Raw genomic sequence first — 24304 nt, 5'->3', positions numbered from 1 at the left:
GGCTATAAAGAAAAGTGACTATTTTGTGGTTCGGTCTTATGCAAACAACTTTTGCGTAGGATGCCCCCACTCGTATGTCTCTGCATAAACGATTTTAGAATCACATCGTTTGCATCTAATACAAAGCAAGTCGCATCCATAATGTCCCCAAGTTAAGGTACCTCATTCTATCCTTATATTTATAGACTGTTTTGGCTATATACTCAAACCTAATCCTCCTTTATGTCTCCACATACGGTTCAAATATTCATACTATAGTCAGAGGTTTGTTAGTTTATTGGATTTAGATTTTACAAGTGCAATTTTACATGTTCAATAGTAGCTTTATTGAATAAATCTCAATAATATCTTTATTGTAAATAAAATATGTTTAATTTTACAAACTGCAATTTTTAGGACATATAACCCAACAAACCTTCTCCGAATTCCCTCGTAATTCTTCTTATCCTAGATCCCACAATCTAATCTAAGAGCCTAGAGGATAGTAGGGAAGACCAATCGTTGGTCTATAAGGTGTTGGAGAGGAGATTCAAGCTAGATTTTAATAAATTGAAGAGTTCTTCAAAGATATTTTTCAGAAACCTTACTTCTTTGTTATGAACGAACATGCTTTGATTCTAAAATTAATGGAATTAGAGTGCTTAAGATTAGGGATTGCAAAATTTCCCGTGGGTCAGGTCCCTGTAGGCCCCCGACCCGATCGGGGTGGGGAATCCCCAATTTGACCGGGGATTTAAATCAGGTACTCCGGTCGGGACGGGGAGGGGATCCCTGCCACATCCTCGATCCCTATCCCTGCCTCAATTTTTTTTAATATATATATATAATAATAATAATAATAATAATAACTAAAACATATTGTTTCAATTTTTATTTCTGTTTTTATTTTAAAAATCTAATATAATAAATTTAATTTTTATTAATTTATAATAAAAGAAAACATGTAATATTTAATTTAAACAACTATATGTAACAATAATACTAATTTCCTATATAAAATTTACAATTTCAATATAAATATTAAATTTAGTTAATTTTAAATAATAAAATAAAAAGAGAAGATTTTTCCTCGTGGGGACCTGAATCCCCGAACGAGGATTCTTCGACCTTGACCCCAATTTTGACTCCCCAAAATGGGGAATGGGGCGGGGAATGGGGATTAGAAATCCCCACGAGGACAGAGACGGGGAATGCAACCCCATCCCACCGCCCCAGCCTCGTTGCCATCCCTACTTAAGATCCTAATTGACAATCAACATTCTTCTCTTTATCTAATCCCTAAATCGATTGAGAATGGCCAAAATCCATGCTCTGAGGGATCACCGGTCGAAATCTGGACCGTCCAACAACTTAGAACGTGAAAATCACTACTCTAGACTGGGTTGAAATCTGAAAAATTAGGGCTTAGTGATGTAGTCGTAATGGATCTAGTGATGCGACCGCTGTAGAGATGTATACCTTAAAGTCTCGTAGTTATATGTTATTTGAATCAATGGTTGATTAGTTCTTATATACAATAATCCATTAAAGAAATATCCTAGGTTATGTATGTGGTAGACATATAGGTGGATCATGTTTAAGTAGTAACCTAAGTGATCTGTAGTATATAGATAAGGTTTGGTGCCTTATCCTGGTAAGACTACTAATATGACCCACTTTGTAATTGTTACAATTGTTGTAAAGTGTTACAAATGATTTGATCCTGATCATTTAGATGGAGACAGGGGAGCGGGGAGATACTATACAAAGAGTTTGTATAAGACTGGACCATAACATGTTGAGTCTCTCTTCATAACACTGTTGCTAGAAGACTTACATTTTACCTGGATGACCATAGGTGACTTGATCTTAATCCCGAGTTAGTTGTGAACTTCTGCGTATGAGGGTAATCCTTTGATCTGCATAGGTGAGAATGGTTAGATTCGCTTGTTGGGTTTTATGTCCTAAAACTCGTGGTTTGTAAACAATAAAAATTATTCTGAAAATTCAATAAGTTGTTATTGAATATATGTATTGCTTATTTCGTTTTAGAAATCCAATAAACTAAAAGATTCATGACTATTACATGAGTACTTGAACTTTATGTGAAGACATAAAAGTGGATTAGGTTCAAGTAAATAGTCAAAATGATCTATAGTATATGAATGACGTTGGGTGCCTTATTCTAGTAACACTATTGGATACGGCCCACTCTATAATTGTTACAAAGAGTTGTAAAGTGCTACAAACGATGTGATCCTAATTCGTACATGTTATGACATGAGGAGTGGGGCCGTCCTGTGCAATGGGTTTGTACAAGATCGGACCACGAAATCAGTCACTCTTACTTTATAACGCTATTTACTGTTTAAGACTGACTATTTCAAAGCGATGACCTAGGTAACTTGACCTTAATCATGAGCTAATTATGAACTCCTATTTATTCAGGATTATTCTTAGATTTGTGTAGGTGAGGGTTGGCTCAACAGTGCCAGCTCAATAAACCTACATTTCAGGGGTAAGACCGGGTAGATAGCTGAGGACATAGGGTGCAAGATGAAATTCGCTCCTGTCCACTTTTAGGGATAGTAGAGAGGTTGTTCCCTTAAATGTTGACTCTGGGTCTTGAACAAGGGGCCCCACTCTCTCATTGGTTCGAGAGGGACTCGGTTTGTTAATTGGATCACAAATCAATTGTTCATTAGAGGATCAGTGGGACTTAAGAAACAAGAGGTAATCTTGGAGGTAAAACAGACATTTGACCCAGGCGTTATTACAAATAACCTGTGAAGGGTTAATTTACTAATATGGTTATATCGAGTGGACATGATATATCTGCAATGAGGGGAATGCAACTATGGGCTTTAGTGGAGTGACCCATTAGTTAACGAATAGGGGTTAATTCGGTGTAAAGAGTTTAGCCAATTAATCTCGGATCATTAGAGCCCATGATCTGTAGGTCCGCGAGGTTCCCCTACTAGCTCGTAAATGGATTAGCTTTAGAGTAGCGTGATAAGTTCAAATTAGAATTAAGGGAATTAGTAATTATATAAGATATAATTACGCGTTTAATTTTGGAATTAAACGAAATTGGAGAATTAATTAATATTTAAATATGATTTAAATATTAAATTCATGAAGATGGATTTTGTGTAAAATTAATTTAATATTTGATATAAATTAATTAAAATTGTTTAGTTATTTATTTATTATTAATTTTATTAGAAAATTAATTTTGTAAAATTAATAAATCTTTTCAGTTTTGAAAAACAAAATTGATTTTTAGAAATCATTTTTGAAAATCAAAATTGGAAAAGGACACAAATTTGAGAAATGGTATTTCTCAACTATCATAAACTAGCTCTCTCATAACCCACTTGACTCAAGCTTCAATAATCTAAGCATGAGCTGCATCTCATGCAAACCATCTTCTTTGCTTGAAAGTTCAGCAATAAATAGAGAAGATGGAAGTGGAATTGAGGAATACATCAATAGAGTCTTTACTAAAAAATTCGACTTGAAGAAGTTGTTTTTCAAGTGGGTTGTTACGGTGAGTTCTTCTCCAAGTTCCCTTCATTCAAACTTATTTTGAGTCACATAACTCAATCTAAAGCTCCAAGAGAATAGTGGGGAAGATCTTGAGGTGATTCACAACGAGATTTGGAGAAGTTTGCAGCTGAGAATCGAGATTCTAAAAGTTCTACAAAGGTATTGCTTGAAACCCTCTTATTATTGTAGGAGCATGCTTTATTTATAGCCAAAATTAATGAATTAGAATGCTTATTGATCCTTGTTGCTTCTATCGCGTGTTGATATACTTCTACATCGCTGACTCAATATGCCTACCTTTTTGGAGATTCGTCTGAACAGGGAGCTGGAAACTCAACTACACAAGATGGAGTTCATTCATTTCCTTTATTAGGGTAAGTAGATGAATTTCTCCCTTAAAAATTGATTTCGGGTCTTGAACAATGAGGGCCTTCACCCTCTGGCTGGCCAAAGAGGGGTCTAGTTATAGTGGGACTATGACTAGTTGTTCATTAAAGGGATTAGTGATACTTAAGGAGTTAGATGTAACTATAGGGGTAAAATGATAATTTTGACCCAGATGTACTTAAGGGCAATTTGTGAAGGTTCAATGCATTGTTGGTTGGTTATATCCAATGAACACAGAAATATATCTACAGTGTGAAGAGTGCAGTTGTCAGTCTTTAGTAGAGTGACCGACAGTTAATGAATGTTGATTAATCATATTAAAGAGTCTAATCAATTAATCTCGCATTATTGAAGCTTCAATTTGTAGGACCATAAGGTCCCCTTGTTAGCTCAATAAGGACTGAGAATCAAATTAATTTTTGTTTAATTTGAATTGTTCAAATTAATTAAAAGAAATTAATTGTATTAAATACAATTAATATAATGAATGTCGATACATTATAAAGTATAATGTATGTTGATACGTTATATAGTTTAATGAGAAAGATAAATATTTGAATATGATTCAAATATTAATTATAAGTATGTGATATAATAAACTATAGGTTAGTATTAATAAAAATAAATAGTATTAAATTTAAACTATATGTTATATTCCGTATAATATATATATGTTATACGGAATATAACATATAGTTTAAATTTAATTATATTAAATTAGTTTAATATAGTTATTATTTAATTTTTGATTTTTTGAATTTTGAATTAAAAAATCCATAACACCTTAGGGAGTTATTAAAAAATAAATAAATGGTCGAGGGACTTGACATAAATTCTCTCAAATGTGTAAATTTTGGCAGAAGAGTGCTACTCATAAGATCTTCTTCCTCCCCTGTACATTTTCTCTCATAAAAAAGAAAGATCTCTTCTTCCTCCCTTACCAAAAAAGGCAAGCCCACATAACTTTGCCTTTGATTCTCTCCTTGAGAATAACAAAGAAGACTTCATTGGTGGTGTCCAAGAAGTTTCATGTTGTTGTGTTTGTGGATTTGGGATCAAGAAAGAGCTTTCACTATTCGTGACTACCGAAGAGGAAGTGAGAAGATAAAATATTCAAGGGTTAGTATGATTTCTTCCCTTTTCCTCTATGTAATCAGTAGAAGCATGCTAAGGGTGTATGCTTATCCTATATAGTTTTCTTCTTCCTCTGTTTATTTAAGTTATTGTATAACGAGTTTCAAAGACAAGAAATTGTTCGCTTCCACTGTGTGGAAATTCTAAATCTCTTTTAATTAGTATCAGAGCTAGGTTGTCTTTGAATTTTGTTTTCTAAATTAATTTCAGAGTTTTGATGGGATTTAAACACAACATTATGAATGTATGTTGGTTTCCACATGGATGTTTCAAAATTGGCTAGATTTACCGCTTTAAAGTGTTTAAAGTTGTAATTGCCCAATAATTTGTGCATTTAATTTTCACTATTGAGTCTGTAAGTCTGTGTCGCTCATTGGTTTTTTGTTGTTGAAGACTTTGGTGGCCATTGAAGTAAGATCATGCTGAAGATCGAATCAGAGGAAGCATTATGCCCTAGAGCGTAGGGTTGGAGCATTGCACGCTCGCCCTACGCTGTAAGGCAGAATGCCAAGTGTCACTATGCTCCAGCCGCAGTGTTGCAACGCTTCAATGAAGCGTCACGACACTACGGTGGCATCAAAAGGCAGCATCGTGACACTCGACTAGAATGTCTCTACGCTCTAGATGGTTCATGCACATCAAGTTGTTGGCAGATCGTGCATTTGAGTGGAGGCTAAGGTAGTTTTGGCTTGTAGTTTTTTTTTTTTAATTTCTAATTTTTGTAATTAATTTGTAATTACTTTATTTATTTTGTATTTTAATTAATTAAATTAATATAAAAGTTATATTAATTTAATTAATTTTTTAAGATGTCAATTTTGGTCCATCAATGCTTATTTATTATTTTATACATATGATGTATGATTTAATGATTTATATAGCATATTATATGTCATATAGATTAAAATCCCACCATAGGATAAACATAAAATCATGCATCATTTTTAATGTAAGTGTTATATTATATAGTTGCATGATTTAATTAAGCATGCTCATGCATCATATTTAGTATAAGTGTTATATTATATGATTGCATGTATTGTACATGTCCATGCATCATATTTTAATATGAGAGTTATATTGTATGATGTATAATATAAGTGTTATATTATATGATATATGTGTTATTTATTTTCACTAGTTGATAATATAAGTGTTATATTATGTAAGGAAAATGAAAATGCATGTTACATGATATTACTTTAGAAAATATAAGTGTTATATTTTAAGTATGTCATCTAGTTGTATGTTTATAGGTTTTAATTATTTCATCAATTCTTTATAAGTGTTATGAGTTTAATGAAATTAGAAATTAGAATAAAATCTATAATCAAGAGTTGCACGCAAATATAGGTTAAAATTAGTTTTAAATGGTTAAAATTGATTTCGCCTAAACCTATGTTAGTATATTTCTAATGTGATTAGAAATAGGTTAATCTATTATTTTCCTTTTAATATTTAATAGGATTAACATGAAAATAATAAAAGATTAAATTTATAACATATTGTCTATAATGGACATTTGTGTAAGGAAGGTTCTATCTAAGGTTGGGGTATTTAAGCTGACGGAAATGGAATGCCCCTACCTGGGAACTGACCTGGAAGGTGAATTGGACAATAATGTTATAAGTTTGCAATAAATGATTAGGTTTATTAAAGTGTTTAATAAACAAAAATCATATATTGTTAAATTATCCAATATAAGAGTATATTAAGTCAATTTACAAATTCATTTAGATAAATTTATTAACCTAATTTACGTAAGTAATGATCCCTCGTCTGTAAAATACATAGTGGAAGAAAAAAGATGTATATGATATGTTATTTTTCCACTCACGTTCTCCCTAAAAGTTCACACCATGAGACTCATGTTTGACCTTGAGGCGCTCTAGAAGTGTCTCCCTTCTGATGATGTTTACATGGGTCAGTACTAAGATGAATAGAGAAAGTATTTATAGTATATGGGTAAAGAATGTGTGTCAACATGTCCTACGGTCTCCTTCATTGGTTTATATCGTGAGATTTTCTTGCACGACCTCAAGGCGCCCTCGGAGCATCCCCTTCGGATGGTTTGTTCATTAGGTCAATATCAGGGTGAACTCCAGAAATGGATAGGATCACTTTAGTTTTTGTCCCAATCGGTTTTTCCCTTCAATTGACTCATTCAGGCGGAACTCTAGGGTCTAAAATGGAAGGTCACACTTACAAGAAATTGTTAAATAAGTTAATGATTTATTGACCAAATAAATGGTAACTAATTGTTATAGGAATAAGAGTTATTCTAGTGTAACAATTGATTCAGAATATCTCAATCCAATGAAGGAATGACCAACCACCCTTCGGTGGCGCTTGTTCTAACTCAATGGAGTATCATAACAATGAAAATTTTGAATTAATATGAATGAAATTCATATTAAATCTATTGGGTTCATTTTTAATTTCTATGCTGAATTAGAAAAGGTAATAGATTGCATATAGCCAATTAACGTGTTTTTATATAATTCAAAGTCATGTCATTTTCTTTCAAGATTTTAATTTTCAATTACCGATATTAGTCAAAGGGTTTGATAAATATGTTACTTTGAAAATTATCATCAACACATAATGACCACTTGTCTTTTATTTGAGAAATATTCTCAAGAGAATTGTTGTCCATTCATAAAGTATTAATGAATAATCTTTGCAGTAATAACTTACTTTTATTATCTAAATAACATATGATGTTTTTGGACCATAAGATTCATGACGAAACATATTGTATGTTGGAATCATGGGAAGTTATATGATTCCAAAGTTAAGCATTATTTGAGCTCAAGAAAATCATAATGACTAGAGCTAATTAATCTCGTATCATTAGAGTTTCAATCTGTAGGTGCGTAAGGTCCCCTTATTAGTTCAATAAGACTAATGTTTGTTGATATATTATAAAGTATAATGTACGTTGATACGTTATATAATTCAGTGCGAGATGAGTATTTGAATATGATTCAAATATTAATTATATGAATATGATTCCTATAGAAATTATAAGTTAAAAATAGTATGATTGATATTAAATTTATATAGTTTTACAAGAGAAATGAACATTAAAAATAAATAAATATATATATATATATATATATAGTTTTAGAGGTTGGATCCCTCGTTATACGTATTAATTAATTTTAAAGAAAATGAAATAAAAAATAATATTATTAAAAAACCTCATTATTTAGCCGAAACTATTTTAAAACCCGGAAAGTTGCATTCGCTGGCCACCTTCATATTTGAAGAAAGGGAAAAGCGGAAGTGGAAGGAAGGTATCAAAAGCATTGTGCTTCAAATTCCAATTTCACCGTTGCTACTCAAGTCAAGAGCTTCGATGAAAATGGCTCAGTTTGATGATCTATCAGACGCTTAAAGGCGAGAAGAAGCAGACAAGTCGCGGCTATGTCCGATGATAAAGCTCCGGTTGTTATGATCGACCATTGGCGGAGGACATACAACTAACAATTGGTCATAAGTGTCGAAGGTTCGTTTATTCGATCAATTTTGTTTGGAAATGATTCTGTTCGTCGTTATTGATGATTATCATAATTTGCTTGCTGCGACGTTTTGATTATGGGACTGAATTTTGCAGGAGAAGACAGTGCCTGCGTCGAGGTAGTTAGTTATGGATGATAGGCAGAAGTTTGAGAAGAAGATAAGAGGCTTTATTGATCAAGTTCGCTTGGTATAGCTTTCTTGTTCTTTTTCCGTTTGTACTACGGTTTCAATTTGATTTTCCTTTGTTCGTTAGGTTGATAGATAGTTGACGATGTTGTGAATAGTGTACAATGAGTTTTTTCTAGCATTGTAGGAGTATCCACCATCCGTTGTTGTATGATCCTTGGAAGAATTGTTTTCTCTTTGATTAATTGACCTATTTGTTTGCTGCAGTATGAAGATCCAAAAAGCCAAGAGTCTGCAAGGAAAACTGTTCCTGTGGAAGAGCTTCAGGAGAAAGCGCTAGTATCTCTGGCCAAGGTGTCAATTGATTTGCTTCCATATACTGTATTTTATTGAAACTGCTCTCTCTGTTTCCTCTCTTATTTATCCGAAGTCATTCTGAATATTGTAATGCCTAAGATTGGAGACTAGGCAGTATGCTTCCATGCACTGCCTCATATATCATAATTAGAATTTAGTCAGTTGCCTACGGTAAGATATAGATACCAAAATATCTTCGCGTTCTAATTGCACTTTTTTTAATTCCTGCCTTGGATTTTGTGGCTTTGCCACTTTTTGAACTCTGTTGCAATTCTTTTTTTTTTTTAAGCAAGCAGGACTTTATTTTTTAAGGTTTTCTAGCTCTAGCTGAATAGGTCTAGACAACATCATGTCAAAAGCTTGTGTGCTTGACAATTAGTCATTGTGGTGAGCCCGTTGTAGGAGGGAAAGTACGAACCATCCAAATGGGAACAAGATCATGCTTTCTTGTTGCAGCTTCTTTTCTGGTTCAAGCAATCATTCAGGTACTTGCTCTGTATTACTTTATTGGATCGATTATTGGACTGCAATCATTTTCGGAGTCCATGGTATTCTTTTAAGTTGTAATCCTTGGTCAATATTCTTCCATAGTTCCTTGCTGATATGATTTGAATCATGTGATGCATTTATCTCCTTATGTGTTATGCTAACATCATTGGTCGATGAAACTCCTGCATTTATTTATTATTGTGAAGGTGGGTTAATGCACCTTCTTGTGAACATTGTGGAGATACGACAACATTTCAAGATATGGGCAATCCACTTCCTTCAGAACTTCAGTTTGGTGGTTATCGAGTTGAACTATATTGGTATGTGCAATGGACTCTTTTGGTTAGGCTTATACTTCTGGATTCAACGTTCTATATTGCTAGACTTTTCCGTTCACGTGAACTACGTCTTTTGCCAAATGCATGAAGAATAAGGTATAAACAAATTGTTTATAATTTTTTCCTGCTACTTTAGTGATTACTTTCTGCTACTTTTTTATAGTTTGACCTCTTTCGTTACAAATTAGAACACCTTTTATATACACCTGTAAGTGTTTGGATTTGTACTCTTTTATTTCATTCTCAATGAAATTGGTTTATCTTCTCAAAGATGGTCTGAAATGAGGTCCATTTCCAAATGTGATCAATTTTTGGATAGTGGTAAATACTAAGCATAGAGGTTTAGTATTAGGTTTTGGTGTGTTGGTGAATGGTAGAATTCATGTATTTCATTTTCTTCCTTTTTTTCTTCCTTTTTTTCTTCCTCTCTAATCTTCTACTTCTCTCTCGTTTCTCTCTGTTTACACTTCTAGCTGTAATTCATGCCAAAAGGTTACTCGTTTCCCACGTTTCAATGATCCAATAAAGGTACTCAATTTTCTTTATGCAATCAAAAAGTCTTATATAATTAAATAGGTTTCAATTTCACTCCCTTTTGGCATGCAGCTTTCTGAAACAAGGAGGGGACGCTGTGGAGAATGGGCCAATTGCTTTACATTCTACTGTCGTGTTTTTGGCTATGAATCTCGATTGGTGAGTTATCTCATGATTTTATCTTTTTCCTTAAATTACCATTTTTTTGAGATAACCTTAAACGATGTTGAGGGAAGAAACTTAGCTACATGTAGTAATATGTTGTGAAGGCATCTGGTTTTTTATGTATTTCTTTAAGAAGAAACGGTAACTTGATAGAGATTTGGCTCTTTTGTACTAATTTTTGTTTATCTCCAGATTCTTGATCTTACTGATCATGTTTGGACCGAGTGCTTCTCTCTTCTTTTAGGGAGGTTAGTTTAATTTATAGGTCTATTGTTCTTATTAGAAAAAAGTAATAGGCACCATTGGTAGTTGATTTATATTAGCGAACCTTTAAAATTTGATGTTGACCGCTATTTATTACTCAGATGGATGCACCTAGATCCCTGTGAAGCAGTATATGACCAACCATTGTTGTATGAAAAGGGGTACTTGTTCTTTTATCAATTTGTCTCAATATGAGGTATGGACCAAAAGTAATTTTTTACTCATCTGAGTTTAATTTTATTTTTCTATTCACAGGTGGAATAAGAAATTAAATTATGTCATTGCAATTTCTATAGATGGAGTTCGTGATGTCACTAAGCACTACACGAGGAAATGGAATGAGGTATGAAGTAATGACCTTAGTGTTTGTTCCGCAATCTAATTTTCAACTCTACTGTATAAAAAGGGGAAACGGTATGAATTATTTTCTCTTATGTGTAAATTTCTTGCTCTTTGTTTGTTAATTCATGCATGATTTTGTTTTTTTTAATAAAAAATATAGGTTTTATCTCGAAGAAATATCGTTACAGAGGAGATCTTATCAAATATGCTTGCAGAAATAACAAGACAATGTCGGTCAACCTTTACATCTCAATTACTGTCTGAACTTGAAGATCGTGATGAAAAGGAAAATCAAGCACGGGAGATAGACACCCACTCTATGGATGATTCTTCGGTTTCATTACCTGGAAGACAAAGTGGAGACAAGGAGTGGCGCAAATCAAGATTGGAGATTGGCTCTGATGAGGAAGGCTCTTTGAGTTCTTCTGCATGTCCTGTTCGTAAATGTGTGGATGAGCATGTGACAAGGATTTATAGTGCATTTCATTCTATTCTATCTCAACTTCCTGATGAATTTTCCAAGTCTGCAGCAATTGAAGTACTTGTACTTATTCAAGGGATTGTAACAAATCTCAAGAAATCTGCCTTTAGGACAAGAAGGGTTTTGGTAGATTCAGACTCAGATGAGATGAAACCCTTTTTGCATCGGTTGTTTCCTTCCTTGAAGGGTTTTCTTGGTGCTTTGTCATTAGATAGCAATCTGGACACTGATGGGAGGGTTGAAATTTGGTTGGCCAATGAGCCTGTTTATACCTCTTTAGCATTGCCTGTTGTGTTAGATGCTTTTGAAGAAGTAATACAAGATATCAACAAATGTGATAACTTTGGTAGAGGCTTTTTATGTCTTCCTCGTCTGAAGTTAAAAAGAATGCATTCTGGCTTGGTCCTTGCAAGTGGCGAGGAACTTCCTTTTGGAATAGTAAGTTCTGTTTACCATTGCTAATGCTTTATTATTTTAGGGAAGCGTGCATCTTAAAGATTTCTTTAATCAAACTTACAGGCTACATCAGCATTTGATGGGATTCGTTCATCCAAATGGGAAGAGCCAAATGGCGCGAAAGGTACGTGTACAGCTCTAAATACAGTGAACATGATAAACAAACATAGCAGTTTGCCTAGATGGTTTTTTTTAATGATCGGGATGCGAGCATATGGTAAGGACATGTTTATTAGAATATATTGTATACCTTGGTATGTCAATCACAGCGTTGGAAATTTTCTGGATATTTGCATTTTGCATGCATTAAATAAAGACAAATGAAGTTTTGCAATATCTATGAGAAGTGGCAAAAACGTAACAACATATTTCTAATGATGCAAGTGTCATAACAATGGTTTATTGAAGGAAATCTAGGAACAATCAAAAGAATCTCTAAATTGTTTAATATTGCTCATTTAAGAAAATTCAATATCTACTTCTTTTTGGTTATTTTAATATGGATACAATAAAGTAACACAAGATAACAACCCCTCTTATCTTTGTGCCAAACAAAGTTGTGTTTGTGTTTCATGTACTTCCTCTTGTAGGTTGTTGGATCATGTACAAGGTATTAGACAACAAGATGGAAGAATTGGTTGCCTATGAGTTGATGTCAGCTAATGATGCACCTGAAAGGGATCCAATGGATTGGTATTATTTTCAATGCAGTTGATCAAATATTACCATTCTGTATTATTATTATGTGTTGCCTTGTGTTTTTATTTTCAAGTGATTGCTTTGAACAGTTGATTTCATTGTTTGCCCAATCTGCTGCACTTTTGATGCACAACCTGATGGGAAAATTTTCTAGTTACAAAGTTGCATAGTTGCATGTTAGTTTGTTCATCGAGTTTTGAATAAGATTATGAACTATGGATAAAAGATGAATAAGTTCTCCAAGATTTGATGATTTACATCATTTGTTGTCAGGCTGTCAGTCCTTTCAGTCTCTTTTGGCATGGTTGGCTGTAGACTTTCCGGTTTGTGTTTGGCTTGGAATCGAGATGGTTATGTTATTATTCAGGAGGTGCTTCTAAGCTCTCCTATTAAGAGGAGATTGTGGCACGTTAGTTTTTTTGCTATTTCGTGGAGAGTTTGGCTCTAGCGGACCGGTGAATTTTTTAGAGAGGTGGAAAGATTGGGTGATCGAGGTTTAATGCCTCTTTGTGGGCTTCAGTTGTTAGGTTCTTTTGTGTAGTTATGATCTTAATTTGATTTTGTTAGGTTGGAGTCCGTTGTTTTGCAGTTTTTCGATCTTTTTTTTTGTGAGGTTTTTCTTTTCTTTCTTTTTACCTTGTCTATTCTTTCATTTTGTTGAATGAAAGTTCAGTTTCTAAGGTGATTTATTTTCATACCAATCTTTGGCAATTCTGGTGGCAGGGTTGTTGAGGGGAGTGAAGATGGGGGAAGCAGTTGGCATCTTCTTGATGAACAAACAAATCAAATGTTTGACAACCGTTTTCAACGTAGAAGTTTCTTTGTTGTCAAAACTGGTCACTTATCAAATGCTTTCAGGTAAGTACTCTTCTAATGATCTTCTCTGTAACATCGAAGCACGGTTACTTGCGCATTTCTAATATGTAATAATCATGGAATCAGGTTTAGATTCTTGGCAGTTCGTGATGTCGAGTCGACGTCAAGGTTACAAATTGGTAGCATTGATTTGTATGCTCCAAGTTTTAGCTCAATAAGCTGAACTTGAGAATTCCTCAACATAGATAAATAAATAAATAAACTGAACTTGGGATCAATGTGGTTCTTTCCAAGTCTCTATATTGGCAGGAACCAGGAAATGATGAATGGTCCCCTATGGGAACTACATAAAAGGTTAAAAGTACAGATCGAGATCCCTTGGTATAACTTTGTACAACTTTATACAATGTAAAAAGTTAATTCAATGATAAGAAATTTGATCACCCATCCCCACATCAAAAAGAAGTAATACATAAATAAAATACATAATATGTATTGGCTAATATGTTTTATGAAAATTTAAGAACAAGTATCAATTTATACTCTTAATTTTGAGTGTTGTATCAATTTAAATTTTGAACTAATAATTGTAATTTAAATCTTGAGTTTTCATAAGTATATCAATTTACTCTCTCCATAAAATATTGGTTGACTATTATCATGTCAAACTTATAATTTGAGACGATTAAACTCTTAATTTTGCATAAACCAATCAATTTAGATCCTTCATGATTGATGATTTAAACATCTTCAACGCATTAATTCTCAAAGTTGGTTTTACAAAATAGATGATAAGAGTATTTATGGGGCGATTTTCGATGGAAGTTTTGTCTAAGGGTTAAATTAATTTTTTATAAAAATTTAGACATTTACCTGATACAATTATAACTTCCACATGAGGAGTTTTCAACAATGGATGGTGTAAAATATACTGTTATAAATTGATATTTTCCCAGTTGGAGCAAGGATAAGATATTTGACATTGTAGTAAACTTGTAAAGTAGAATAAGTCATACAAATAAACCGTTCAAGAATTTTTCTTTTCCCTCTTCAAAAGCTGGTTTGAATGAACGATGAAATACTCACATAGGATGATCTTAAAGGGTCATTCATTAGTTTGGTTGGATCAACCTTATTGAGAAGAAAACAATACATCTATTCAGCACAATACGTAAATCAATTCCTCTCGTATTCATTTTAAATGGCTAACTTAATCTCAACCATGATCAAGCAGATCTAATAGTTAGAGAATTTGACTACCTAACAATGTGCATAAGTGTGATATATTGAACTACACATTGCCACCGATCGAGCAGGTATACAAACTCATCAAAGTTCCAGAATACGACATCAAAAAGCCATTATAAAGTTCTTATCGTTATGGCAGATTGAACTTTGATATCAATTACTCATAATCATATGAGTGTGAGACCATCATTCCTCTCTTTTTTGGCATTCAGTGATCCTCGATCTTCTTTAGGCCCTTCATGTCAGTTGTTTCAACGCTGCATAAACAGATCATCAACTTCAACATTTCATAAAGCATAAAGAAATAATGAAATGGAGTTGAACACTTTTTTCCTCTATTCCAATCCTACCATGGGCATAATCTCAACAAGCAATGTAAATTTAGATTATAGTATATGAGATGGTCTATATTATTCATGGAGGATCGTAGTTTGTACTTGATGTTGTCCCCTAAAGCAAAGTACATGCATCAATTATCATGGAATAGAATATGAAAAAAGGAACTCGAGAGGACTATTTAATATGTTAGTCCCTATTTAAAAAATATTCTCTGGAGTTAGTGAGTTTGCAAGTTCGGTATGGAATTACTTCTTTTAGACGTTTGGTTTTTTGCTAGCTCAACACAAGGATACAAATGTTATGATCAGGAAGTTCCTCCTCCATGTGCCCCTTTGTGAGGAAGGTTGCTTTTTGTCACTTACAGGAGTGTGCACTACTTTATGGGTTCTCTAAGGGAAGTGGAATAACAAATCTTTGGAGGGATTGAAAGTGATCCAAGTGATATTTGGTCCTTTGTCAGATTCATTGTTTCTCTCCGGGCTTCAATTTCAAAGACCTTAAGTAACAATTCTATAGGAACTGTTTTGCATAGTTAGAGCCCCTTTCTTTAGTGGAGTTCCTTCTTTTGTAAACTTAGTTTTCTGAATGTCTTTATATTCTTTATTTTTTTTTCAAAGAAAGTTGTTTTCGCCCGGAGGGAAAAAAAAGGTCCTAAACGTTGCTAATAAGAAATTTGTATACTAATTAAATAATCTGCAAAAGAAAGAGTAAGAGGTTTAAAATATCTGTTAGCCATCAAGCAAGGATGAAAGTAGCAAAACTCTAGCATGGAATTTACAAAGATGAACTAATCTAAGCATTCCTTAATGGATATAGCACCTGTTACTTTCCTCGAAAATGTTCTCTTTTGTGGATGTAAGTTCATATACTATCACTCAGTTATTAGTCAAGGTAACTAAAATATAACCTCATATCATCTAAGCTTGCTGAGTGTGCAATATAGGAGTAATTCAATTAAAATGTGGCAAGGAAAATATAGACGATAAAAATTAACTCAAGTGGAATATTTAATTGTTAAAAACAACTTACGTTGTTCCGTACAAGGCAATCTTTTGAATTTTTGTAGTGTCAGCTCCGGATTGGTTATCCTCTATAAAAATTGTCAAGCTGATAAAAGATTTAAATTATTCAGAACAATCAACCAATACTTTCAATATACGATATCTCAATGAAGACAATTAACATTGATGAGAGAAATGACTTACCTACGAACATTTTGAAATTTCACGTACTTTACAACCTCTGGCTTTCCCTACGAAGCATAACAATAAAACAATGATCTCCCAATTCTTGTATATAATCTCTTCTAAAGAGTTTTCCATTTTGTGATGAGATACAGTTAAAAGTATGGGAAAATCTACCGTAAGATTATCTGGGGACAACACGATCGTGTCACTAGGAGGGTAGTCATTGACGTTGCTGCAATGTTCATGAAACAAACAATCAACTGATAATATTTAGAAAACATTTGCACCAAATATTAACTAAAGAAAACAATTAGTTTACCCAAATCCCATATTCTCCTTGTTTGAGAAAAGCTTTACAGTCCTAGGGCCTGGGAACAACCTAAGTATTAGAATCCTGTGATTTGTAAATTAAGAAGAATAAAAGAGAGCGTGAAAGACAATGTGTACATTCCTGGTTAAGTGATAGCACCATTCCATGGCAATCCATTTTTCATTTAAAAAGAGATATTGCAATATACTTATTTGAATAGAGAGATAAATAGAGGTACGAGCATAACTAAAGGGGAGGGGGATTAGAATTAGACATCCTCCAACAGCCAAGAAATACTAAAAAAACAAAAACTTATCAATTGACTGAGATTAAGACGAGATAATTACAAAAGATTTTGATAGAAAGTCAAGAAAGCACATTTATCCACTTCCAAACTCAGGGTTATTTTTCTTTCTAACCCTGAGAAATTTTCCATTTCTATGTTCATAGTCCATTACCATGCCACCACACCCCCAAAAAAATAAAATAAATAAAACTGCAGGACATCAAAGGATTTACAAGACATAAAAATAAAAAATAAAAGAGAGAAGAGAAAAAAAAATCAATTAGTAAAAACTTAAAATGGACTTGTCACACCCTCATTGACCATGTTGAATTTGTAAAACATGTAACATAATGTTTTATGCCAATAGATTAGATGAGCTATAATTATACATGACAAGCAGTAATGAAATACTCGGAAGAAAATAAACTATGGATTAGAATTAATAAACGGTGTAATAGAAAGAGTAGTCACCTTCCTCTTCAGGTCCCTTAATGACCAAGGAATGCAATTTAATGACTTGGTTAAAAGGTATGTATATCAAAAGCTGCTCGTCTGCATCACTCTCCAGAAGCAAGCTGTCATTATCCCTACAAGTCTAATTTAGGGAGAAAAAAAAGTTGATTCAAGCCCTCAGTATAATAATTTCCCTTGGCTGTTGGGAAGAAATTAAGGGGAAAAAGAGAACTATTTTATCATGAAGATTTTCTTTTAAGTTATAATTTCATTTTGGTCCATCTACTTTTAGACTTGTTTTATCTTAGTCCTTGTACTTTAAAATGTACAAATTTAGTTTTCATACTTCGATAAATCTTAAAGTTAGTTCCTACATAAGGTAGTGATTAATTTTCCCCCCAAAAAAATGAGCCCAGTTAGCCTTTCCTCTATCAATTTTGAAAATATTTCACATTCTTATAGAATGGAAATTAATATTAATATTATTTCACCAAATTCGACAAAAATTAACTCTGAACTAACAGCAAGGAGTAAATTTATACTTTATTAAAAATATTGGGACTAAATTTGAATATTTAAAAGTACAAAAACTAAAACGAAACAAGTCCAAAGCAAAAGGACCAAAATGACATACATCAACTTCTAGTGTGATGAATGAATGTATAAAAGGAGTGACCTAAAAAATAGCCCCAAACAAATAAGCAATCTAAAAACAAAATTACGATAGGTTGGTACAATAGTTGAGAATTAAAAAAATGAAGGATAATTTCATAACACTTTAGACTAAAACACCAGAATAGAAAGAAATTAAGATGTTTCACACTGCAGATCTCTCTCAAGACTACCCTTAGTATACTTTATTTCTTTCAACTTTCAATCCATGGATTCAACAAAATAACGAAGAAATTTTTCTGCCAGTGATTCAGATCCTTATCATGGAAATTTTGGTTAACAAGCACCTTCGCCACTACACCCCTACAATCCTTGGGAGTAGTCAAACTGACTCCAAACGTGTGCACAAATCAATTCTAAGTTCCACGTGAAAGTGACATGTCGATAACAAATATCTTGTATTGTTTTCATACACAACGAACCCCCCACTGACAGCCCAGAATCATAGATGAAGGCTTTTAGACAAAGTCTATGCCGTGCGTTTAATCTTACCAATGAAACCCTTTAGGTGATAACTTGATCTTCTTCGGGATTTTGGCCTCCAAAATCAGAGTGAAAGAGAGGGATCAGGGATGGGGAGTAAAAAAACAAAAGATGCCAGATAGCTGAAGAACCCAACTACATGTATTACTAAAAATGGAGAAAGATTATACAGAACATGTAACTCAATATCACAAAGATGTCTTCCAAATTGAAAGTAAAAAAACCAATCTCGAGAGGGAAGGTAGTTTCATTTTACGAAGTAATAATGACTTGACCAACATCTGTTTTCAAAGGGGGAAATATTCACCAACTTGGTTCATAGAGCTAAATTCACATTTGCCCAACTTCCCATCTCAGCAGATGCAAACCCCACTCCCTCCTCCACACCATTCCCACATAAAGTTTCTCAAGAAGATATTGAATATACGAAAGATTTGCAATTAGAAAGAAAGAGAGAAGTAAACTACATTCTCCAATGAACACAAGTCTAACTCGGCATCATCTTTAACTTCATTAAACCAAGAAATTAATTATTAAACCATGTAAAGAAATTTTAAAAAAAACTACAGTGAAGCAAGTGCAACTAACAAACAGCTCTAGTCAAAATAATAACAAACAGCACCTGGTTAAGAGCATTTGTAAAAGTATGGCTGAAATTCTGGTTAAGGCACTCGACACCAGACCAGTTAATGAAGTCGGACAGATCAACCTAGTTAAAAACAAAGAATCAGTATGAAGAACAAAAACTAAGCTTAAAGCAATAAAATCCATCCTCAAAACTCAAGCGACAGATTCGAGTATTAACATGATTACTAATCATTTCACGACAAATTAAGCAAGAAATCGTGAACCAAACGCCGCAAGAACTTGAACCACTCACCTGATTCCGATGAATACCGGTGGCAGATGCGGCAGCCATAGCTAATCGAACGAGAAGAGAAGGGAAACAAAGGAATATGGGAATGAATTCTGCGTAAAGCAAAACTCCATTGCTCCCAAAATTGGTCGCGTCGGGGCGGAAAGGTCCGGTAGGAATCGGCCTTGACCCGCATATTCGCTTGGGTCAAACCCATTAACCCCATTCCATATTCTACAAGCTTGTTTGGCCCATTCAAGAAAATTATTCCTAATGGTCACATTCTAATTGCTCCCTCTAAACCCGATTGTTCTTTTTACCCTATATGAGATAGAAGAATCGAACTTTTGACCTTGAGATCTATAATACAAATTTTATATCGATTGAACTATACTCATGTTGATCTTAAATACATAGTTGAATCGTAATTCTTTGATTCCTAACATTGAACTGTATAAAACTTGTGTTAACCTCATTAAATTATTTCCATCTGACATCATTTTGTATTCAAGTAAATTTGTCATTAAATCTTAGGAAGATAATTATCATATATTGAAACTCAATCCCTCTAAGTGTTTTGTTATATTCATTTTTTTTAAGAAAATACTTTGTTAAGTTTCAAATTTGGTTCTTAAATATTGATAGTTGTGTTCTTAAACTTTGATGGTTACATCATTCACAAGTAATAGGAGAAGACTCAAATCTATGACATTCTGGGAAGAAGTTGAAATTTTTTATTCGTTGAGATATGCTCAAGTTGACAACAAATTGATTGAATTAATAAATATTTAAAAGATTTTTAAGAAATCAAGTAACATTTACAACGATGGTTAAAAAATATTATTTGCAATAATTTTCTAACGGCTTAAAACAAAATTTGAAAAATGGTTGAAGATTCATTTGAGTATGTATTTTTAAGTCTATTTATAACAAAAGGCTAAACTTTGACAATTAACACGGTTTAAATTACCAACCCCCATTAAATAACTTTACAAGGATGACATTGAGAATTGATGTAGAAGAAAGATTAGTGCTAAGTAGTTGAGTTGGTGGAGTCAAAACATAAGGGATTCATAGACAATAATTAAAAGAATGTTAGAGTCATCACGTGCTAGGTTATTCTTACAAAAACATTGCAAATTTAATCCAAACTAACCAAAACTCATCATCAGAATGTGCATTTCATTAACATCACAACCTTGAATTCAAATTAGAAGTTTAAATTTGATTCTCCAAATAGAAGTTTGAATTCATACTTTATTAGTGTTACAGCATTATCAAACTCAAACTATCTCAGCCATAAAATTTGTTGCTAAAATCTAATTTATGTACAACTTTTTTTTTTTTCTTTTTTGAAATTTGGGAAGGGAATCAAAATTATAATTTAAAAGTTGATAATACACGTTTTATATCGGTTAAGTTGTGTTCATTTTGACTTCTAATAGAATATGTTAAGAGATGTAAAACTAACTCTTTGGAAAATAAAATCTTCATTTGGAACATGTATAAAGAATTTTACACTTACCTACCTACCAATCAATAGATGTCTTTCCATTAACCATGATTACAAAGTTAATAGGTGTTGATGACAAAATTCAGATAAGGAAACTCACCTGACCTTCACGTGCCTTTGACAGTGAACTTGTAATTTTGGGGAAGGAAGACAACCTACGAGATAAAAAGAGAAAATACACGTCCCCTCTCCCACTTAGTCCTTTTCTCCCTTGGCCTGTTAACCTATTTCTTGCACTTCTATAATTTTTATGTGATGATCATTGACAGTATGTACTTCTTAACTCAAATTTTTTTGTCCAAAATGACGAATAACAAGAACAATTTATTATTTTTAAGAAAAAGAAAAACAACTTCTTTTTTAAAGAAGAAATTCTTTTGTATAGTCCTCTCTCAAAAATGTCAAAAACATAATAGTAATCAATAACAGATACGACTGCCCAAGGAAGCAAGTATTAGTCTATTATCTATAAGAAATGAATTATGTTCCTAATACGATTGGTGAAATCTTGCTAATTCGTCATAATACAAATCTCTATGCTATATTTGAATAGTATTAAAACAGGAAAATTATCAATTCACATAATAAACTTTGGAGATGTTCGAACTAGTAATTGAATCAATTTAAACTTTAAACTTTTGTAAGTATATTAATTTATAACTTTCATTCCTTTATATTTGGATAAACATTACATGTAAGAATTGAATAAATTGACCATTTTCAGATGTAATTTTTTTAAAATGATCTAAATTGATTCACTAAAAAAACTTATATAATTGTAAGAATTATAACAATTATATAAATTTGAGAGTCCGATTTTTATTCTCTAGTTTTTACAACTATTATAAGTTTGATGGCTCAATTTTAATATTTATATAAGTAATTTTAATTTGAGGGTGCAATTGTAATTAACGGTTTTTATCATTAACCCAAAACTAAATTAAATAATGTAAAAAAGAAAAGCCAACCAAAATTGAATCAAGAGCTCCAACAACACCAAACCTCTACCAACCCCAAATGTCCATTTCACAGACCACACCAAAAAAAAAACTAAAAAGTTCCCTTTCTTTTTTCCCATATAATTATAACAAACTAAATTAAAAAGGAAAAATTGCAAAATTATTAGCCAGTGGGAGTTGGATAAGCGAAGTGAAGAGAAGGAAAGAAGAGAGAAGAACACAAAAAAAACTCAAATCCCTATCCCTTGCTCTCATCCATGGCTTCCCTTTCCTTCATTTCTCCTCCTTCTCTGTCCTCCTCCCGCCATGTTTCCTCCATAGCCAACCTTCTTCTCCGCTCCTCAAAACCCCTAAATCTCTCCGCCCCTTGCCGTCCTCTCTCCGTCCATGCCCGCTCCGTCTCCACTCTCACTCAAGACGACCTCAAGAAACTCGCCGCCGACAAAGCCGTCGAGTATGTCAAGAGTGGCATGGTCCTCGGCCTCGGCACCGGCTCCACCGCCGCCTTCGTCGTCGCTAAGATTGGCGAACTTCTCAACACTAATCAATTGACCGACATTGTTGGAATCCCTACCTCCAAGCGGACCGAGGAGCAAGCTAGGGCATTAGGAATTCCTCTTTCTGTATTGGACGATCATCCGCATCTCGATTTAGCTATCGATGGCGCTGATGAAGTCGATCCAGATCTGAATCTTGTCAAAGGCCGCGGCGGCGCTTTATTGCGTGAGAAAATGGTGGAGGCTGCTTCCGATAAATTCGTTGTTGTCGTCGATGATACTAAATTAGTTGACGGTCTCGGTGGAAGCGGTCTCGCGATGCCGGTTGAAGTTGTTCAGTTTTGCTGGAAATATAATTTGGTGAGGCTTCAAGAGCTGTTTAAGGACGAAGGTTGCGAGGCGAAGCTCCGATTGGACGCCGATGGCAAGCCGTATGTCACCGATAACTCGAATTACATAGTGGATTTGTATTTCAAGACTCCGATCAAGGATGGATTGGCGGCCGGAAAAGAGATATCGGCGTTTGAAGGAGTAGTGGAGCATGGATTGTTCTTGGATATGGCGACCGCCGTAATCATCGCCGGAAAAGATGGAATCGACATCAAGAACAAATGATTTCGGTTTCCATTTTACTTCCCTTGGTGAGTTCTTCTGAAAACTGTTACAATTCCTCCTCTGCAACTTCTTTTTTTGTTTTTCGGTTCATGATTTCTTGGTAACAATGAGCTTGATTTCATCACTGTATTATAAGAAATTGTGCAAATTTTTGCTGATGATATGCTTAAAATTTGGGATGGGATAAATGTAAATTGTCAAATGAGGAAGTGAAAACTATCGAATGTAATAATTTCTGTTGAAGGATAGAAAGATAGAACATGGTTGAGTTCAAATAATTGAATGAGTTAACACTTAAAATATACTTTTCATCTAAGTATCGTTAATTTTAGATTAAAAATCTGAGTGCAGAATTTTCATGCAATTTAGTTTTTGAATTTTGGTTTATAACAAACTTATCCTTATTTTTGTAACTTTGTATCATTTTTATTGTGAATTTTCTAGGGGAATCGAACCACAGACCTCGAGGTCGATAATACAAACACTATGCCAATTGAGCTACGTTCTTGTTGGTTATCTTATGAATTTTCTTGATACCCAAATATTGTAGAATTAAGTTGGTTGTTCCATGAAATTAGTGCGCATAAATGAGTCCGAACATTCACGGATTTCAAAAAATAAAATCATTCTTATAATTTAGTTACTATACTTTCAAATTAGGCATATCAATAACCTAATTAAGGACCTAACATGTTGGCATTTAATTCTTTTTTATGGTAAGGATTAAATTGCTACAAATTTAAAAATTTGGTGACTAAATTGTTATAAAATTGAAAGTATAGAGACTAAATCATTACAAATGCTCTGTTAATTTCATGAAAGTTTAGAGATAAAATATTTTTTAATTTTCTTTTTTTACTGAAGTTGGCATAGCGTAGCTAGGGTTGTTGATAGACACTAATATTTTGCTATATTTGAAAACATTTCCAATTGTTTTGTTATTTAGCTAGGGTTGTTGATAGACACTAATATTTTGCTATATTTGAAAACATTTCCAACTGTTTTGTTATTTAAAAACAATCAGTTTAATAGGAATTTGTGTGTATTCGTCCTGAGAGTAGAGATTTGTATCTCTATACTTCAACGGTTTATATTTCTATACTTCAACTTGTTGTACTAAAGAAAAATAATGACAACAATTTTATTTAATTTCATCCAAGAATGTTATATTATGAATTAAATCCATGAAATTTTGAGTGATCTTGAGTTTAATTTAATAAATAGATAATTTTATCGAGAGGTTAA

General features: G+C 33.2%; 3 protein-coding genes across 3 annotated transcripts; 2 read left to right on the top strand and 1 right to left on the bottom strand.

Annotated features, from left to right (window-relative positions):
• The first annotated feature begins 8289 nt into the window (after positions 1-8289).
• LOC120080583 (peptide-N(4)-(N-acetyl-beta-glucosaminyl)asparagine amidase) lies at positions 8290-13919 on the top strand. The gene is made up of 15 exons (XM_039035300.1): positions 8290-8560; positions 8669-8761; positions 8968-9054; positions 9460-9542; positions 9753-9866; positions 10358-10412; positions 10491-10577; positions 10776-10831; positions 10949-11008; positions 11103-11190; positions 11350-12108; positions 12190-12250; positions 12717-12819; positions 13549-13683; positions 13768-13919. The coding sequence occupies exons 2-15, from the start codon at positions 8702-8704 to the stop codon at positions 13862-13864; spliced, it is 1845 nt and encodes a 614-aa protein (XP_038891228.1). The 5' UTR covers positions 8290-8560; positions 8669-8701; the 3' UTR covers positions 13865-13919.
• An 814-nt stretch (positions 13920-14733) lies between these two features.
• LOC120080604 (PITH domain-containing protein At3g04780) lies at positions 14734-19655 on the bottom strand. Its single transcript, XM_039035326.1, has 8 exons — positions 19500-19655; positions 19242-19328; positions 17483-17606; positions 16735-16783; positions 16590-16647; positions 16434-16480; positions 16258-16335; positions 14734-15146 (listed from the first exon to the last, which is right to left on the bottom strand). Exons 1-8 carry the CDS (start codon positions 19536-19538, stop codon positions 15098-15100), a joined length of 531 nt encoding a protein of 176 aa, XP_038891254.1. The 5' UTR covers positions 19539-19655; the 3' UTR covers positions 14734-15097.
• Positions 19656-22097: 2442 nt separating this feature from the next.
• On the top strand, positions 22098-23337 carry LOC120080528 (probable ribose-5-phosphate isomerase 3, chloroplastic). The gene has a single exon (XM_039035212.1). The coding sequence runs from the start codon at positions 22205-22207 to the stop codon at positions 23057-23059; it is 855 nt and encodes a 284-aa protein (XP_038891140.1). The 5' UTR covers positions 22098-22204; the 3' UTR covers positions 23060-23337.
• The last annotated feature ends 967 nt before the right edge of the window (positions 23338-24304 follow it).

Source organism: Benincasa hispida, chromosome 6 (assembly GCF_009727055.1).
Source record: "Benincasa hispida cultivar B227 chromosome 6, ASM972705v1, whole genome shotgun sequence".
In the NCBI taxonomy this organism is placed as follows: domain Eukaryota; kingdom Viridiplantae; phylum Streptophyta; class Magnoliopsida; order Cucurbitales; family Cucurbitaceae; genus Benincasa; species Benincasa hispida.
Note: the sequence above shows the minus strand (reverse complement) of the source record. Positions and strands in the feature narration are given on the sequence as shown.

Coding starts and splice junctions, on each gene's coding strand:
- LOC120080583 (XM_039035300.1), top strand. CDS start 8,702: ATGGATGATAGGCAGAAGTTTGAGAAGAAGATAAGAGGCTTTATTGAT. Junction 9,055..9,459: donor CGCTAGTATCTCTGGCCAAG/GTGTCAATTGAT, acceptor AGCCCGTTGTAG/GAGGGAAAGTACGAACCATC. Junction 10,413..10,490: donor GTTTCAATGATCCAATAAAG/GTACTCAATTTT, acceptor TTTGGCATGCAG/CTTTCTGAAACAAGGAGGGG.
- LOC120080604 (XM_039035326.1), bottom strand. CDS start 19,538: ATGGCTGCCGCATCTGCCACCGGTATTCATCGGAATCAG. Junction 19,329..19,499: donor CCGGTATTCATCGGAATCAG/GTGAGTGGTTCA, acceptor GTTTTTAACTAG/GTTGATCTGTCCGACTTCAT. Junction 15,147..16,257: donor ATTGCCTTGTACGGAACAAC/GTAAGTTGTTTT, acceptor CTGTTTATGCAG/CGTTGAAACAACTGACATGA.
- LOC120080528 (XM_039035212.1), top strand. CDS start 22,205: ATGGCTTCCCTTTCCTTCATTTCTCCTCCTTCTCTGTCCTCCTCCCGC.